At 42.7% G+C, this 18,432-nt stretch overlaps 2 protein-coding genes across 3 annotated transcripts in view; one reads left to right on the top strand and one right to left on the bottom strand.

Annotated features, from left to right (window-relative positions):
• Positions 1-77: 77 nt before the first annotated feature.
• Positions 78-924, bottom strand: LOC6527839 (accessory gland protein Acp29AB). Its single transcript, XM_002088875.4, has one exon. It carries the CDS (start codon positions 871-873, stop codon positions 169-171), a length of 705 nt encoding a protein of 234 aa, XP_002088911.1. The 5' UTR covers positions 874-924; the 3' UTR covers positions 78-168.
• A 1,828-nt stretch (positions 925-2,752) lies between these two features.
• The window catches only part of LOC6527840 (guanine nucleotide-binding protein subunit gamma-e), a 34,833-nt gene continuing 19,153 nt past the window's right edge, over positions 2,753-18,432 (top strand). Inside the window, exon 1 of one of the 2 annotated variants that reach the window (XM_015199149.3) lies at positions 2,753-2,893. The gene's annotated coding sequence lies outside the window, so the exon portion shown is untranslated. Of the gene's footprint in view, positions 2,894-3,185; positions 3,414-18,432 lie in introns of those variants that run through there. The other variant, XM_015199150.3, reaches the window with a different exon arrangement.

Here is an 18,432-nt window from a genome sequence, read left to right on the forward strand (position 1 = left end):
CACTGATCGCCTTGCAAGTGGAGAAAGTTTGGCTAGGAATGCTGCCGCAAACTGCGTAAAAATAAAGTAGACAAAGGTAACTTTGATATAACTTTATTAAAAGCGGGCGGCAAATTGCAATGACGCGGATTGAAAATAACTTGCTTGATTTTTTTGAATGCACACTCTTTACACCCACTGCTCGGCTTGGCATATGAAAGAAAACTTTCTGAAACAATCTGGAGTGTGCATTTTATAGTTGTACACAGTAACGCACTCATCATTACCGATCTTTTCAGTTTTTTCATCGTTCCAATCAAAGAACGGTGGGTCTTTGCCAGTGAGTGTTGAAGTGTACCGGCCTTTCTTAAATGCATTACTAATATCTATCCAATAAGCACCGGGCGGTGATCTTCTGAATACCTCCTTCAGCTCCTTCCCATCGTAGATGGTGGCTAAGTGACCGCCCTTTCGACGGCAGGTGTTGAAAGCAGAAAACCAATTCTGTGTGTCAACGTTCTCAAAGTAAAAGTATCTTTTGCCAATTTTTTGAAAATTCTGCGGAATGATCCTAAGCGAGGTTCGTAGTTTCTCCAGAGTCTCCTCGCTCTGGTTTGCCACTGTGGTCTGCAGCTCTTGCAGTTCGAGTCTCATCTTCTGTTGCAGGACCATCAATCGTCCTTCTATCGCTCTTTCGATACCCGCCATTTTCTCTTGTATTTCATTTTCCTTCACGGCATTGTATGCGAACCATTGTTGCTGATATAAAGCCACTTGATCAATCAACAGCGGATTGGTCGATACAGTCCGGCTTTGCGGAGTGTTCGTCTTGTTGGCAAGAACCTCCCAAAAAGTCCAGACGAGAATGGCGTATGAAAAGTAATACCTGAACATATTACTATGTATAACCTTTTGGTTCCAATCTTCAAAGCAGACTGTTTCTGGAAATTGTGGGTCACACCCTTAACGAAATAACAATCCGCAACTAAAGGCATGTTAAAGCGTTTAAACCTATTTACAACTTCGGCCAAATAGGTTATTGGTTCTTAAAAAAGGTGTGAAGTAATCTATTAATATAATTTATACCCTACCAATTAGAAACTCCTTTCTTGACATCATATTTAGTATTGATTTTGTTATCTGCATGCCTATCGCTTTCCGATGATAGTCGCATAATTTTGGCATTTTGTTAATTAAGTTGATGGGCTAAAAGTTTTAATTGGCATGATGCTCGTGCTCGCCTAAAGCCGCAAAGTGGATGAACGTAAAGGATGGTGGGCTCCGCCAAACTGCATTCCCAATCGATGGCTGTGTTAGTATCACGCGGAAAAGGGATATATCCGAGGCATTCATCCAGACATCTATCTATCTATCCATCCATCTATCCATCCATCCATCCGAGAGCAGATAGCAGATATTTCAGCAGCAGCAACGACAACGAAACTCAATTTGCGCCGGCCAAACGATGCGTTGAGCATATAAAATGCAAAGCGGAAGCGACGTTCATGGATAGATTACACAACTACTTACAAATGTGCGTTTCAGCCACCAACCACCCACCGCCCACCGCCCACAGCCACCCACAGGCAGCCGTATTTCCCATTTCCATCGCTTTTCCTGCGTGTCTGCAACTGTTGCATATTGCAGTGCGTGCGCTGCCTTTATTGTCCCGCTGTTAATGGAAACACCTGCTGGCGGCGGAGAAGTCAACCCCGCACTCCGTGAACGAGTGCCAGTCATTGTCAGGGGAATCTGGCCGGGATTGCGGGGTGGAGCTGGCTGTGGAGCAGGTTGTGAAGGTAGTTGCACCACTGGTGGCCCTTAAGCTGCGTCATCATCTCCACGCCGGATGACAGCAGACGGACCGAGAACGGCATCTTTTGGGAACGCTTTCAGGTAATGCCGGCGAGAGATCCATTTCACAAAGTGCAGCCAGTAAAAGTGTTTCTGTGTCAGCTGTTGATGCTGCCCAGATGCCCAGCTAATGTCAACGTGTCACGAGGGACACATATTATAATTAAGTTGAATTCCGATAGGGCGTTCATATCATTGGTTTAAATCCTTTGTACTTTATATTGGTGTCTGTACAACGTTTTAGCTTAGAAGCTCTATAGCAATCCTAAATCTAGAAATATATATCTATATTTAAGATTCAAGCCTTTTAAAATCTAATTTTCTTTAGTTTGTATGTCGTTTTTTAAAGTTTTGCTTAGAACAGCTATCACATATTTATATATTTAAAAAAAAAAAAAAAAAAAATATTTATAATGTAAGCTGGCTAAAAGTATGAAGTGCATTAGAGAAAGTTCATCGACGTTCCGTTTTGAAAATATTTTGTAATACACCTAATAAAAACCTTTTAAAAAAGGAATCCAAGGTAAATTCTGGACCTGCAACTACCCTACAAAAAAAAAAAAACCAAGGCAATCGTTACGAGTTTATGGCCCACCGAAATACTTCCAACCCTCCAGCTTAATGAGCTCCGGTCGTCGGGGGAGCGGTTCAATTGAATTGTGTGCCGTAAGTTGGACAAACCCAATTAAAATTTTGACTGCCCGTTTTTGTGGCGATAAAGAAAGAATAGGGCTACCCACCCCATTTACCACCCACCTTGGCACAGGTGTTGCGCTCGTTGCCACTCGTTCCCGGCACTCGAAAGTGCACTTTGCACTCACTTCAAATTCACTCAAGTTCGGCTGCGTTCCAATCTCATTCGTTCCGTGGGCACTCACCGTGCGCCTTGGCGTATGCAACGCATTCAGTCGCTTGTGGGAGGCAGTTGCATTCGATTGCCAGCATTTTCAGCAGCGGAAAAGCCAGAGAGCAGCGAAAAGCCGGACAGACACACAGAGAGACATAGAGAGAGAGGGAGAGAACGCGCGAGCGAAGAGGGAGAGGAAGAACACATTCGCTGGTTGGTCTTGCTTTTGGTCGCACTCATTCGACACATTTTCCTTTAGTTTTTCCTCGCCAGCGATACCAGCAGTCGCTTACTTTTTCGTTATTCTGTTATTGCTGGCCTTTGTTTATTAGTGCGTGTCTTCGCTGCGAGCGGTTTTCGTAATTGAAACGAGAGCGACATAATTAAATTAAAATATACTCGCACACAGTTGCCCACTAGCATCGATAGACGGGCCAACTAATCACATTACCAACCATCAGCCATCGAGCCACCAGCCATCAGCCATCAGACCATCAGACCATCGTCAGTCGGAAACCGAATCGCAGACCCGCAACACAAGACTCACAGTTCGCATTGCATACTTTTTGGCGCGCTTCGAAATAAACACACCAATACGTACACCAATACAACACACCAACACAAACAGGCTCGATTGCTGCATGTGTGTGTGTGTGTAGCTGTGTCTGTGTGAGAGTGCCTTCTAAAGTCGCCCATCCTGCGAAGCGACAAAATTCATCAACTCTTGTGTCTGGTGAGTTGACATAAAAGACAATAGAATTGCTGGCAATAAAAGGCAAAGCTTGAAGCTAACAAGAAAATTCCGGGAAAAGTGCCTCGGGCTGGTGAATGTTTTGGCAATTTTGGTGTGAAAATGTCAGACTAGATCGTGACCTTTGAGCTCCTGATCATTAATGGTCTCACATCTTACATGTTCTCTGTGAATATACCTTCAAGAAGGATATTAAGTGCAACTAGCAATCTAAAGAAGTAAATAAAGATTTTGGTACACATGCTTTATAAATGATGAAATCATCATTGTTTAATAATCACACAAAATCCTGTAGATTTTGAGTGCTTTTAAATAAGTTCCTTTCAAATAGTACCTTTATTTCCTACGGGCGAAACAATTTTATATTGACTTTCACAAGGAAGTATTTGAGGCTGTTTTCCACTTCAGCGATTCTTAGTAACTGGAAAATATGAAAATCCTTTTATCGTATTAATTAATGCGATGAATACCACAGAAACGCTGTGGTCATCGATGGTCCATAGTAGTTTAATAATTGGGTGATGTAATGCAACTTTTCGAAGTAATTTCATGCGAAATAATTTCAATGGAAAAGTGCAAATAGCTACAGCTTCATTATTTTTTAATATGCCGTGGTAACACTCAGAAGGCAGTCCATGTAATGGATAAAGAAAATAGTTATCTCACTCAATAGTTATTATCACTGTATAGTCTATTCTATTGATAAGCGAAATGTATATCTTTTCTTACGCATCAAAACAAAGTACGAGCTTACTTAACGATTAAAAGGATTATTCAGAAGACGGGGGAACTATTAACCCGAAATTTTCCTTATCCATGTGAAACAAGTGAACCGAAACTGGCATTCATCCGGGGCGCACTGAATGCAATCGCTTTCGAGCACCACCCATTCCACCCACTTTTAATTCCTGCCCATCCTTGACGATCCAAACGCATCTGTGGTTAATGTGCGACAATTGTTCGATTTCGATTTCGCTGCTGCTGGCTGCAGTTGCAATTTACTGCGCTGTAATTGTTTTACGTGCGTGCATTAATTTTTTTAAGCACCACTGCAATTATGAGGCAGTTCTTTTTTCGTTTATCAATTTAAAAACCATTTTGAAAAACTGCATGTCCTCATTGCCGTTTGGTTAAATTGAACACATCATTTGTGTTTGCATGCTAAATTGAATGATTGAATTGCATGTGCATTAAATACGTGTTGTTTTACCTCTTTTGAGGCAACTCCTCCAAAAACCCATTGAATATCACATTCGCTCACAATTCGCATTTGTCGCGCCTCAATTACGGTGGAAAATATTTGCATTCCAATGCATTGGACACGAGTGGGAGAAGGGATATTTGCCTACGTGTCATTTGAAGGATATAACTACGAGGTCCTTTGGGTGTGGGCTTTGACGTGGGCTTTTCCATTTCGCATTGTCCACGTTTAAGCACGGGAACGGAATTATGCATGCTGCATTCAATTATTCATTAAATGAGTGAAAAAATTAAACACGAATACGACGCATTTATTTTCGTCGGTTTTGTGTAATGAATGAATAATATTTAATGGCATTTTTTATGCAGCTACGCTTGCCTCATCAAATTCTCACGGAAATGGAATTTGCAAATAGCCAAGCATTAACTAAAAACAATACACATTTTCTATTTCTCTTAAATTTTAAATGGTTTTAAAATATGAAATCTGATAAAACTTAATACTGCAAAATTTATTGTTTAAACGGGGTTCTCTTCTGTAAAGTTCGTGCACACGATACGAGCAGTGTGCACTCTACAAAATTGCCGAGAAAAACGTATACATAATTTAATATAATATTATTTTGTGCTGAGACGGCAGCTGGCCAATGGTCGAGCCACAATAATGCATAGATAATGCGGCAGGCAGCAGACTCTGTCTCCGATTTTCCACCGCCCCTGCTGTCGTGGCCCATGAAAAACTGCATTTTCCCGGGTTCCGGCTGCTCCTGCGTCAACGAATTATAATTGTAAGGGCTCCCGCTCCAGCTTCAGCTCCAGCTCCAGCTTGGCTGGCAGTTTGAATAGGTTCTGGAATGGGGGGTCGGTCAGTTTCAGCGTGCGTTTGCAAAAGTCATAAAGAATCCACCAGCCTCATCCTCATCCACGATCTGCTCCTCGCTGGGAATCGCCGACAAGTGCCGGACAAGTTGACGTTTCTCCTGCTCCTCCGCCTGGTTCTGTGCCACTATTTTCTCGCCGTAGAAAGTATGTTAATAAAAATTTTAATTTATCGCCAGGCATAAAAAGTGGTAAAGTGCTGGGTGGGCAGCAGGCCCTTCGCCTTCCCTGCCATTTTCCTTTCATTTCCATGGGATATTTTCATATTTTCCATTTTTATATTCGCTGTGTGCTTTAACACGCACAAAACGCGTTCGTTGGCATCGCCATGAGTTTGAGCGCTCAATGGCCTCTGCACTCAGAAAAATTTTAAAATGTATAAATTACTAAACAGTATTTTACGCTTCATCCTTAAGATTGTACACTAATTGTGTTAAAGTGTTATTCTTGGTTTTCAGAGTATTTTCTTATTTTCCAATTAAATCTAGATTAGTTGGGAATTTATTTAAGTGCACTTCCCCTTGTCGATCGCAATGACGGTGTCAGTGACGCCCTCGTCCACTCACGAAGAGCCTCCCCACTGAACGGGCGCCTCATCGATAATAGTTTCAAGAGTTTTTCGGCCAAGCAAAACAGAAATGCACGCCAAGTTCCGCCCGCAGATCCCTGGCCCACTTGGACCACCCTTGAGCCACCCTTGAACCACGCCCCTCGGTGAAAGTAACGCAATGTGGGGCGTGGCAGCGTGGCAGCGAGGCGTCCACTTCAAAGTTCGATTTTCTGTATTCAAAATTGGCGTGCATTAGTTACAGACTTTTACAAAGAGCCCCTGCGGAAGATGATGAAAGTGGGGCTTTCGGCAGGGTTGAGGAAAGTTTTCATACTTAGATTTTGAATAGCATTCCCTATGACTGGGCTTTAATTGGTGTGGTAAACTAAGGATTTTTAGGTGATGTATTAAAAAATATATAATATAAATGCCAAGCTAATAAGTAAATGGTTCTTTGCACTCGTTTGGCTTTAAACACTCAACTCTTGCAACGTAATAATAGTAATTAATCATAGCTAGCCGCACTTATTTGTGCGTTTACGGATTTCCATTTGCCTAGATTAGCATCACCGCTGTTTCACAAATGTGCACAAATGAAATCACAAATCAAATCACATAAATATGTCCCTCCGTCCGGCTGACTGCACACATTTTCACATCAAAGTGGGGGCCACATAAAAACCCAACGTAAATTGTGTCAGCTCGTAAATCGCACTGGCTAATAAACTCGTGCTCTTCAGCTGGCCCTGTCGCATTATAAATAACACACGCGACATGGTGGCTGCATTTCCAGCCACGAACCGCATCATCCACAAATGCAACTATAAGCGGAAGTGCAGGCACAGAATTTGCTCCCTCCTTCCGGTTTCCGTGCGGTGTCTCTTTCTTCGCTGCGTCTGTCTCGCTCTCGCTCTCGCTGTGCAACGAGTTCAGCGTAGCAGAAGTTTGATAAATTTAATTTTACAACCACCGACTCGAATTGCGACATTTCGTGGCGTATTTCCTTTGCTCTGCCAAACCAAACCAACTATTAGAAAATGTAATAATAAAATATTTAATGACCTCCTCTTTGGGGTAAAGCAAACAATCGTGTGCGGTTCTCGATAAATGTTGAATGACCAGAGAAAGGGTTCTTCGTTTCTTTCTTTATTTTTAAGGGAAAACACACAAGAAACTTATCACCTTATAGAAAACTGACATATTTAATATTGCGCCGCTGTAAACTTAAAGCTATAAGGTTTTATCATATTTTTATTGTTTTTCAATGTTCCTGTGAATAAGCTAGAGTTTCGTTAAAAATATTATATTAATTGTTTTTCAAATTCATTTAATTTCAATAAATAATTATACAGTTTAACGATATTCATTGTCTTCCATTAAAAATAAACAATTTAATCCGTCGGTAAAGAAAGCCCCGATTATCGCTTCCGTTTTAGTTTTGCTCCAATTAAAAGCATTAATTACGCCAGGCTATAATATGTTCAATTTGCCTGTTTTCCGCTTAACTGGATTTTTAATTGCTATTTGTGCAACATATTAAAAGGATCCACCAACACCACCATCCAGCCAACTCACACAGGCACAGCGCCTGGAGGTGCCGACTGGCGGCAATAGGGTGAGAAATAGCAGCATAATTTAGCATCAACGCCTTTCCAAATAGGCCAAAATACATAATCAGGGGGCGTGGCAGAACATGGCAGGCGCTTGCAAGCGGAAAAAGCCAGAAATTGCACCGAATAAAAATTGCAAAAATAGCGGAGAACGAATGATTGTAACTGGGAATAGGAAGGAAGCGAAAAAAAAATCGGTTGCAAAATTATACGAGGCGGTGCTCGCACACAGCTGCAATTTTATTTCTTCTCCATGTGTGTGTACGTGTGCAGGTGCCCCCTTCGTGTGTGTGCGTGTCTATGTGTGTGTTTGTGTGTGTGTGTGTGGGGGAGGCAGGTCCTGGTCTACAGATAATTTCTCTGCCTTACCCAGTGCAACGCCGAGCATTTTCCCAATGTATTTTTCGCAAAGTTTCCGGTACGCTCGGCAGCAAATTTATTGAACCATGAAATGTTTGTGTACGTGTCCTGGCCGAAGGATAGAAGCTGACAAGCGGTGTCCCGGGCACGGGGAGCATTCCGGTCCGGATCGGAGGCTGCCATGGAGTCACCTACGGAGGGGGCCAAAGCCAAAGGGGGGATTATGTTGGGTGGAAGGGCCATTGTTACCCTGTAAATGGCTGCCTATTCCCATTGGGTCTCCCCAGCGTAGGGTTTTAGTTTCCGGTAACGAAATTCGTGATTTTCAAAGTGATCGATACCAGTAATCGGGGTAAATATATTTCATAGATGACCCAATGGTAAATGGGTAAAATATGATTAAATATACAGGGTATTCCCAAGTTAAATACCCCTGATTTCCAGCAGACTTCTCACTTGTTAGTTGTTGTCTTATTGCTTATTTGCTCAAGTTCTTTGGTCTTTCCCAACTTCTGGGGTTTTCTCCGTGGCTCGTTTGCAAACTTTGCATTACTTTTAGCGCTGAGCCCTGGAAAAGTAACGTCCCACAACGCCCACCTTTCCACAAATAGCAACTCTCCATCTCCTGCACGTAGATGCTTTGTTTTTGAGCTTTGAAAAATATTTAGTTGAACTTTTTATTTAACGCATCAATGGCGGCCACTTGGCTTCAGCTGTGGAATCGTCGTTAAATGGATTCAGAAGCTTCTTTTGTTGATTTCGAGGGGAAAAGTCGCAGGGAAAAGGGTCGCAGTCATTTTGTTTCCTGTCCCCGGATTTTCCCGGCGATCTCCCTTACTTTAAACGGCTTTGGCGGAACTGGTTGTTGTACGAGTATCTGTTACTGCCGCATGGCTCATAATTTTTCATTGCTGTCGGAGTTTTCCCTCCGGCTCCGCTTTTCCATGAAAAATTGATGCCAGTTTCGATTTGATTGGATTTGAAATGCTATCGAAGTATATTGAATTGCTTTTGCCATGGGGTTGGGTGCTGCAATCAGGGGTTAATAGTTGCCAGCTGACATTGAAGTTTCTCCGATTTTCCTGGCTTGGCGGTAATTGCACTATGGATTTATTTCAAACATCGCCCAAGGAGATTTGAAGCTCTTGCTATTCGAAGGGGTATTAACTCACCTGTGGTACCCATTATTGTATTCACATCCTTTGAGTGTCCTCCTGTTGTCCAGAGTTGCATAATAAATTGCACGGCAAATGTGCATGCAAATTGTGTGCGCTTGTCTGTGTGTGAGATTGGATTATCTGAAATGAGTGGGCCACAACTTGGCAGGTGACGGGGCAAAGTGGCTTAAACAACTGTCAATGACACCCTGAGATGAGCTCTGCAACTATTTAAACGAGTGCCCCTTAAGTAATTCCAGCTTCACTAACTTCCAAGCACTCCACTTGAGGAGCTCAGTGAAAAAAAAGCAGAGCAGCGTACTGCATTCATTAGCAAATCTCAGATGGGCGTCCACGTTGAGCTGAACTCTATTGAGGCCATTGCAGCTTGGCTAATTCAATTAACCACCTCTGCTGAGGCGCGTTTTGAACTCGGCTTGGCTTGCCCCGGACTTGTTCACCTATTGATCGCCCATTCAATTATTTGCGTCGTCATTCAGCCGTGCTCTTGCAACGTGGGCTGGGTGGAGGTTAGTGGGTGGTGGCTGGTGGGTTGGCCTTCAGCCCGCTGTGCTGTTAACGAAAATGCCAGACAAAGGCGCCAATCCCAATCCCGACCCCGCCAAACCATCCGGATAATGCAACTTGGCATTTCTATGGATGCCTCGACATCGCTGCCGTGGCATTGCTTGGCACTATATCAAACCCACATCAACCCCCAACCCCTCCGCGTAGCCACCCAACCCACAATCAACCCACCGCCCCCAACCACGCCCCCAGTGCGTTGCGCTTTTCGGTTGTTCCAATTTTCAGCTTTCGGCTTTTGGGGGAGCGGGAAAAGCCGTTTGGGGATTGCTTGGCCAAGGGCCGAAAAACTGCCGTAAACTAAATTCAATTAGATTTTTTTTCGCTATCTTCCCCTCTCTCGCTTCCACCCCCTAGCCCCGTCTCACTCACCCTCTGCGACCTGTCACAATGGATTTGCATAGTCGAAATGGTCGAGAAGGAATTTGGGAGATTGGCTAGCAACATTTGTAGCATGTGTAAAAGAGAAAAATTGATTTGATTAAATGTTGCCCGGCAACAAGTGTGCTCAATTATCCCATCCCCCTCGTCCCCACCTGCTAGTGGGCGCTAAGTGATTGGGGGGCGTGGCACCGTTTTCGTACAATCACTTCAATTGCATTGTGCGTGATTGAATGAGTGAATGAAATTGATGGCAGAGGATTTGCGCATCTGACATTTGCACATAGAACAGCCAATTTGGGAAATGCTGCATAGGGATGGATGGTCATTAGAATGCTCCGAGTTCGTAATTGTTCAAAATCTCTTTTAAACACAACTTCAATCCAACTGGTAATATATATTACTTAAGCCCAGGCAGCATTCGAATATACCTATTATTGAAATGTATCTATGGCATAAAGGCTGCTAGGAATACTATCTAAGTAATTGAAATGGACATCGCTGTATCTTTGTTCATCCTTGTTGAGCCACAGCTCAATTAATTACATTTCAAAATAAATTTATATACACAGGCAAGAAAGAAGATATTTTTCTATTTATTATTTGCTTAAGACCTACATATGTAGGTCCACTCAATTAAAAGTGCACAAAATGCAATCCCAGGCATCCTTGAGCTCTAAACTGGAATCAAAAGACTGCTCATCTGCAGTCCGTATATTTGTTTTTATCTCTTTCCCTCATCTTCCATCTGTTTCTCTCTACGTTCATGTGTGTGAGTAGTTGTATGTGTGTGTGGCGGATGTAGTAGATTTATGGCTCAAGCTTTAAGTAAATTGTATCGGATTTAAAACTAAGCACTCGACAGAAGCCGACGAACCACTAACTAAATGGCTCTCTGCCTGTGCGGGAATTAGGATACATGTTTCGAAAATATTGTATTCTTGAAAGTCACTATTAAATAATAGGATTATTTAGCATGTACTCTCGAAATATGATTGATATTGCAGCAGCCTCTTGTTTATTTTTTGCTAGGCTATAAATCTTCTTAGAGTATCGCATACAAATTAATTAAATTGGTTGCTGTGTAGACTTGTGAGCCTGTGTTTTGACGTTGTGTGTGTTGGGTAGGAAAACACATCCAAATCCGAAAAGTAACCAGACCGCGCAGCTGTTTGTTGTACTTTGCTGCATACTTTGTGGCGCACTTAAATATGCAGACACACACACACAGTCCGACACGCACACAGATGCAGATTGCGAGCTGCAGCCTGCAGTGTGCAATGTAATTCATTTTTGACATACGTAACGCACAGAAGGGCATGGAAAACAGTTTTTCTTTTAAAATGGAATCTGCGACTGCGGTGAAACGTGGAATATATGAAATTACTTTATTCGATAAAACGATATCCTATTCACAAATGTTGTTGTGTAGAATTTGAATGTATTTTTATTTTTAAGATTGCATAGGTCAGCTTATATACATTTTTACTTTGGATTGCATACACACAAGTTCACTACAATTCATTTTTTAATCGACCGAGTTGTCAATATACCCGACATCTTCCCAAACACGGGGTATGAAAGGGAAGAGCGCAGAATGAATGAGGAACTCTCGGCAGCTGCGAACACTTTTACATATTTACAACTTAATACCTTGCCCAATGTTTGCCAGTGTGTGCGGTGTGTGTGTGCGAGTGTGTATGTGGGAGAGCTTAACTTTGCATGCTGCAAATAATTAAAGCATAAAAGAAGGCGCTGCAGACAGGAGCAGACTAGGATTGGGGGAAAGGACGAGGCGGAAAGCCAGCAGCCAGCAGCCAGCTGAGCAGCATGTGTCATCTTCTGAAAGTTGCCATCGTGTCAACCGTTGGGCGCCGCCATCCTTTGATGCTTTCAAGGAGCAAAGGAGGCTTGGAAAGGTAAGGGGAAAAAGGGGGTGGAGGGGTGATGGGGTGAAGGGGTTTGGGGCTGGCCGCAGAAGCAACTCCTTGTTGAATGTGCAAATGAGCTTGTCCTGGTTTGGCTGCTACCTTCCGCACTACTGGTGGCACATAGCCCAGACCTGTTCCTCGCTCCAAATTGAATATTTTAATGCAAATTTAATGGAGGTTTTTGTTTTCTGCCCGGCATCCCATTTAATTTTGTCTCAAGTTGTACTTTCAGTTGCTTTGTTGCTGCTCTATGGCAATGGCTCCCCGGGGGCTCCTTCCGGCTCACATCCTCGCATCCTCACATTCCTCGCACTCACGGAGTGTTGGGGGATGGATATGCATGTAGTTTTTGCGTGTCGGTAGTTTGCCTGCATCTTGAGCAGGAAATTTGCAAGATAATTGCTTCAGCAGCTCGGGCAGGGTATATTTATATTCGCTCTGGGAATATTACTTACTACTTATCTAAAAACTATGTGCTTCTCTGTGGGAAATGGTCAAGTTTTGAATCTAGGGAGCCCAAATACTGCCTGAAAATGTACAAAACTTTTTAGCTGTTTGCTTAGGACTTTTTCAAATACCCTGCTTAGGTAATACCAAGTGTTCTTTTAACTTTTAACAGTAGGCATTTGATAATCTTCACTTGAAAGACTTTCACTGAATGTGTAGATTGCTGATGCCCCAACTAAACTTAAATGGCATTCGTTGTTCCTACGTTTCGCCTTGGGATATCACTCATTTAAGACAGTTTCCCAATGAAAAAGTGTCATTAGTCCTCCATTTCTTTCTATCCTTTCGACCCCTGACCCCTGACCTTTTGTTTCTTCTTACTGTGCAGTCAGTGAAGCAGTTAACAGTTATCGCTTGTCCGGCGTACATCTCCATCTTCCGCCTAACTATTCATCATTGTGCTTGGCAGTGCAGTGCAATAGGATATTGGGTGCACCTGCCAGGGCCGTTGGGTCGTTGAAAAGAGAAAGCCATCCGACCATTAACAGGCTAGGCCAAAGCCAAACAAACACGGTCAGTCAACAGGGCGTGAGAAGAGGGGGGGGGGAGGGCAGGGATAGTAACTGAATTGTCACATGAAACGATTTTAATTGCATTTTTGTAGCCCGTTTTTCTTACTTTGCTTTTCCATTCTGCACTTGGCATCAACGGTTGGCAAACAACAATAAACAAACAGGCAGGCAGGCAAACGAGAGATAAACAAACAGAGCGCCAATGATACGCCTAAAAAATGATGGTACTCCAGCAACGATTTGTGCCTCGTCGGTTAGTAAATTTAATAGCCTCTGGGCCTGACATTTGGATCGTTTGATTTATGTCATTTCAAGAAAGAAATACTGCCCAAGCTGGCCAAGTTCCCCTAGTAGCTTTAATTTGAAATACCCCATATACGTGATGCAATAAAATCCTCATTAGGGCTGCCGTACTTGGCCATTGAAATTTAGGCAGGTGAAATTTAGGGTGGCATTGTGTAAATCACGCATACGCCACGTTGTGCGTGTAACAGCATGTTGGCGTTGGATGTACTGTGTTGTCTTATTTCTAGCTAAATATGAAAAGCTGTCTTGAAAATAATAACTAAATAACATAACATTGTCATGTTATAATAAGAATAATACATATATTTCATATAGTCATTAAATGAAGAGATTATTTGGAATATCAAAATCTTAGTTAGTAGTTAGTTATATCTTTTATTTAATGCTAACAGCTCTGCTTTAATTGTCTCCATTTCCGTTCCTGCTCTCTACGGTCGCCTATCAGTGCGAATTATGTGTACATTTGAAATTGTTGGCCATAATTTAACGCATTCCAAGCCTGCTAATAAGCCAGGTTAGCCCAGGCATTGACCAACTTACCCACACAAAGGACGGCAGATTGCAAGACCGAACCAAACCGAACTTCATCATACTGTATTTTAATCATTTAGCACTGCAAATTGATTTAGCAAAATGTGCGGGTTAGTTTGTGCAGTTTGTTGGTGGCGATGGCGGTGGGTCCGCGCACTTCATCGCGGCTCCAACGACTCATAGTCGGTTTGCTTGTTTGCGGTTCTTGTTAGTTGTTGGCGACACGCTCGCAAAACCCAAACTTCGCTTTAAAACCGCGCCAAAAAGTTTGCCCGTTGAAAGTTCTTTGGGACAAATTGTTGTTCGCATCGCTATAAACGTCGCAGCAAAACAGTGACAAAAATAAAGGCAGTCTTTCAAAATTCCCCTTCAGTTTCTAGTTCGCTTTATTGAACGCTTGTTTCTTTAATGTTTTTATGAGCGTGTAAGCTTTGTATAATCTTCAGATTAAAAATGTTTTTTTTTAGTGCAGCTGGTTTTGTTTCAGTTTTAGTGCTAGTTGGTTGAAGTGTTTGCAACCGCTAAAGGTAACCGAATGAAACGTCGCTAATGACTGGATAAATATTTGTCCTTCCATGTTTGGATTGCTTCTTTAAAACGTGACAAACGCGATTTGGCCAGCATAACAAAAAGTTTTGCCAACTTTCAAGTTATAATTAAATGAAAATGGGTTTGGATAATTGGGATTTGATTACTGTGCTGAAAAGCTGAAAAGTGACAGTAGATGTTGAATTAGGTGATTGAAGCTTAAGAAAACGAAGTGCTATGATTTGCAAAACCTAATTAAGATAAAAAATATTATTTCGGCAGTTTTATGGTGTAACCAAATGTATTGTTTACTTTTTAAAAATTCATCCCTTTTTTTTAAAGGGTACTGGTATTATTAGCAAAGGTTTCGCTTCCCGAATTTCTTACCATCCAATTAGTGCAGTCTGCTCCTTTTTATGCATGTTAATTCTCTGTACACGCTTTTCTTCAATGAAATTCTTTGGAATTTCACCCACCCGAGCTAACAATGAAAATATGCCCTTAAGTATTTCGTGTCGAGCGGAAAGTTTCCGCATTTAAAATTAAGCTAACAAGCTGAAATCGTTTCTCGCACCCCAACCGACAGTCTCTGTGAGTTTGAGGGACATTCTTGGCTAATGCCAATTATGGTAACAATATCGAAGGAAACCAGGCACAAAGTGGGCCCGAGGTAATGCCCAAATTGGTGGAAAAATGGCCAGTGACCATTAAGTGTGGGCTGGGGCTATCTATTAACGAGCAAATGGATGCTACTACCATGTTCATGCTTTTCCAGATTGAGTAACTTCTCGAGCAGAGCTCACAATTTGTATGCCTTATCGGGGCAAGTCCTGGGGAAAAGGAATCACTTGACTTGTCGCAGTTGTCCTTGTCGCTTTCAGAGACCCTATTTTATGAGGCGTGGGTAGTGGATGGCAGGAGGGGGGGAGTGCCAAAAAAACTTGAACGCCTGTTGACACACACGCGAAAAACTTGAACGGCGGGGGAGAGTGGGGTAAAGACTTTGGTTTGTGGCTGCCGCTTGTAGCCGCCAAAAACATTTTGCTAACGATTTATGTCCGTTGCATGCTGACTTTCTCAACCCCTCTCCCCTCGCCGCCCCTGCGCTCTTCGCCCGCAGACAAATTTCTGCTAGTTTTTCAGTCGAGTTGGGTTGCTCCTGGTGCATCGGTGCTTAATGGCGCATTGCCATCATATTGGGTTTCAGGACAGCCGCAAGTGGAGGGCTCAGTCGGTGGGGATAGTCGATGGCGGCAATAGCTCGAAGCAATTAGTTTAGTTTTACGTTGAAGATTTGCCATCGGGGCTAAATGGGGCTCTTCGGTGACAGCTTCCTCCCTGAACTCCAAACTCCAAGCTCCACGCTCCCACTGTCCCTTTCCGCTTGGTGATGCACTTTAAGCGGTGGTGATGATGTCAGGGATTAGTTGGTGACTTAAGCAGCCAGGGATAAGAGAAAACATTCCTGCAGAGCAAAGTCCCTTTGTAAACAGAAGCACCGAGGAAACTGCACTTGATTTAGTTCATTAGCCAAATAAGGTAATGTTTTGAGTAGCAAATGCGTTTTCAACTTTCAACATTGAACCTGCTTTATGTTCGCTAATTACCGTGATTAAGTTGGATGCATTTTCATTGCGGTATGCTAGAACTAGAGTCACGCTTGAACTTTGATAACTTTAAAGAAAACCCCCAGAATTTTAAAGTTCATTAAAATTCAATTGATGGGAATAGAATGAGAAATAAGAGAAGTGAAAACTTTGAATGGCTACATGGCTTATATGTATTTGACTGAAGTCTTTAATTTGTGAAATGTGTAAAAGCCACTTATCAATTATCCCGAACTGTGCGCTATTCAACCAACTAGCTACATTTGCACTTTCAATCCTGTCCCTTTACATCGAGTCTCTCTGGTGGGACAACTTTGAAAAGTTTTAATTAAACCAACTTTAAAGCTTTTAGTGTTCCTGCTGGTCAGTGCTGTCAACATGTGCCCGGATATGCCGGATGGAATGGAGAGGGCCATGCTCCATATAAACTGCCCTGCTGAACCATCCCCACATAAGCCCACAAGACCTGCACATGGGCTATATTAAATCTGAGCTGTTTTACAACAATTTTGCCATTAACACATTTGGCCAACAGTGTCACCGGACACTGAGCTTAAAGCTTTGCTGGAAAAACAAAAATTGCAAACAACCCGCAGGTTGTCGAGAGGAGCAACTTTTCCTCGCAGCGGCAGTAGCAGATTGGGTTAAAGCCTAAAATCCTTTAGCAACCTGACAGCTGTAGAAAAGCGAGTTTGGTCCTTTGGCGGGTAGAAGAAGGAAGTGGAGAATGGGGCAGTAGATGCAAACAAGCCGTGTGAGGAGTTTCAGAGACAATGGACCCAGGACTCGGGACCTGTGTCAAAGTTGCCCATCGAAGCGACAAAAAATGATGTATCAAACTGGACAGGAAAAAGGCAGCGGAGGGGAGCTCGTTGGGGCTGCCCAGTTCGTCCTTTTTGTATTTAAAGTTACACCTACAGAGGCGTCAGCTGTGTTTCGCTGTCATCCTCATCCTAGGGCTGTCATGTTGCGTCTTTAGTCGGTTCAGTGGATTTGGGGCAGGACCTGCTACTTCTCGCTTTCCTTTTTCGTTTGCGATGTGACCCATATCGAAAAACTCATCCTGTTTTTTGCCGCTTTCTGCGGCTTTTTATTTGTGTGGTTTTATTAGTTATCGATTATCTCTCGATGAGTTGTGGTATTGTTATTTTTTTTATATATTGGTGGATTCAAAATCGGTACTAATTTGAAAATCTGATTTTCTTATGCTTAACATTCTGTTAAGAAGTTGTAGTGCTGCTTCTGTTCTCGCATGCGATTTTAGACGTCTGTTAATGCTAAGGATGTCAGTTTGGGTTTGTGTCAAGGCTTAACAGCAACTGTTGTGTGACCCTTGGCTTATGTTAGTCAGATAACATAAATGTTAGTTGTTCTTTGTATGAATTAAAATTTGAAACAAATCATTTTATTAATAATTTGTAAAATATTTTTGTAAGCTTCTGAGTAATATTTTTCTTTAAGCTCCTTAAGCTTAGCTTGATTAAGCCAGAAACTTGAATGCCCCTTTTCTGGAATGGCTTCTTGGTTAACCGCTTCCGCCTCCCTGCCTTCATTGTATCATCCCCAAAGCATGTAAACTTTTGCCCTTTATCTCACCTATTATCTCCATCACTGTCCGTATCCACCCCCCAAAAGGGCTCTCTTTAATGCCGGCCCAAGTGTAAACACCAAAAACTAATTGTCTAAGGACACGCAAACTGCTTTTTGGTTTTTCGCCCCCTGCATTTTCCGCTCTTCTTGGGTTTTCATCGCACGCCCTTGTGTGCGGGATATTTATGGAATACGAACGGAGCCAAACATCTTTAAGTGTGTAAACATGGTGGAAAGAAAGTTGCATAAATAACAACACATAGGTCGGCACAAGCTGGGGGAAAATGCGAGGAAATGAGGGACTTTAGTGAGCAGTGCAGTCTCAGCTGTTCGGTTTTTATTTGCATTTCGAAGTTTTTGGCCAAGCGGACGCGCCCTTTTTATGCCCTGCTCGATTTCCGCATTTTCCCCCACGCTTTTCGGTTGTAAACAAACGCTTTCCACCCTGTAAAAGTCAACAGAGTTTATGGCAGCCTTGTAGGCGGCACTGTTAGCCTGCATACCATTGCTCCACAAATATCTCTCTATCGATTTGTTATGCATGCTCTGCGCAATCGCCACTCGAATTTTTGGCCTGCAAACTGGGACCGGGAAATGTTTTTTGGCCATATAGGGTGCCGAAGTGCGGCTCACAGCGCCCAAAAGTCACCCTGTCAGCGCTCATCTCATCAAATTAGCACGCCGAAACGAGAGACAGCCTTTGCAGCTTTTTATGGCAAAGGCTCTCACCTCACAAATACTCACAAATACTCACAAATACCCCCAAA

The sequence above is a fragment of the Drosophila yakuba genome, chromosome 2L (assembly GCF_016746365.2).
Source record: "Drosophila yakuba strain Tai18E2 chromosome 2L, Prin_Dyak_Tai18E2_2.1, whole genome shotgun sequence".
Classification (NCBI taxonomy): Eukaryota; Metazoa; Arthropoda; class Insecta; order Diptera; family Drosophilidae; genus Drosophila; species Drosophila yakuba.

What these genes read in the sequence shown, in the direction of transcription:
- LOC6527839 (XM_002088875.4), bottom strand. Translation starts at nt 873, where the DNA reads ATGTTCAGGTATTACTTTTCATACGCCATTCTCGTCTGGACTTTTTGG.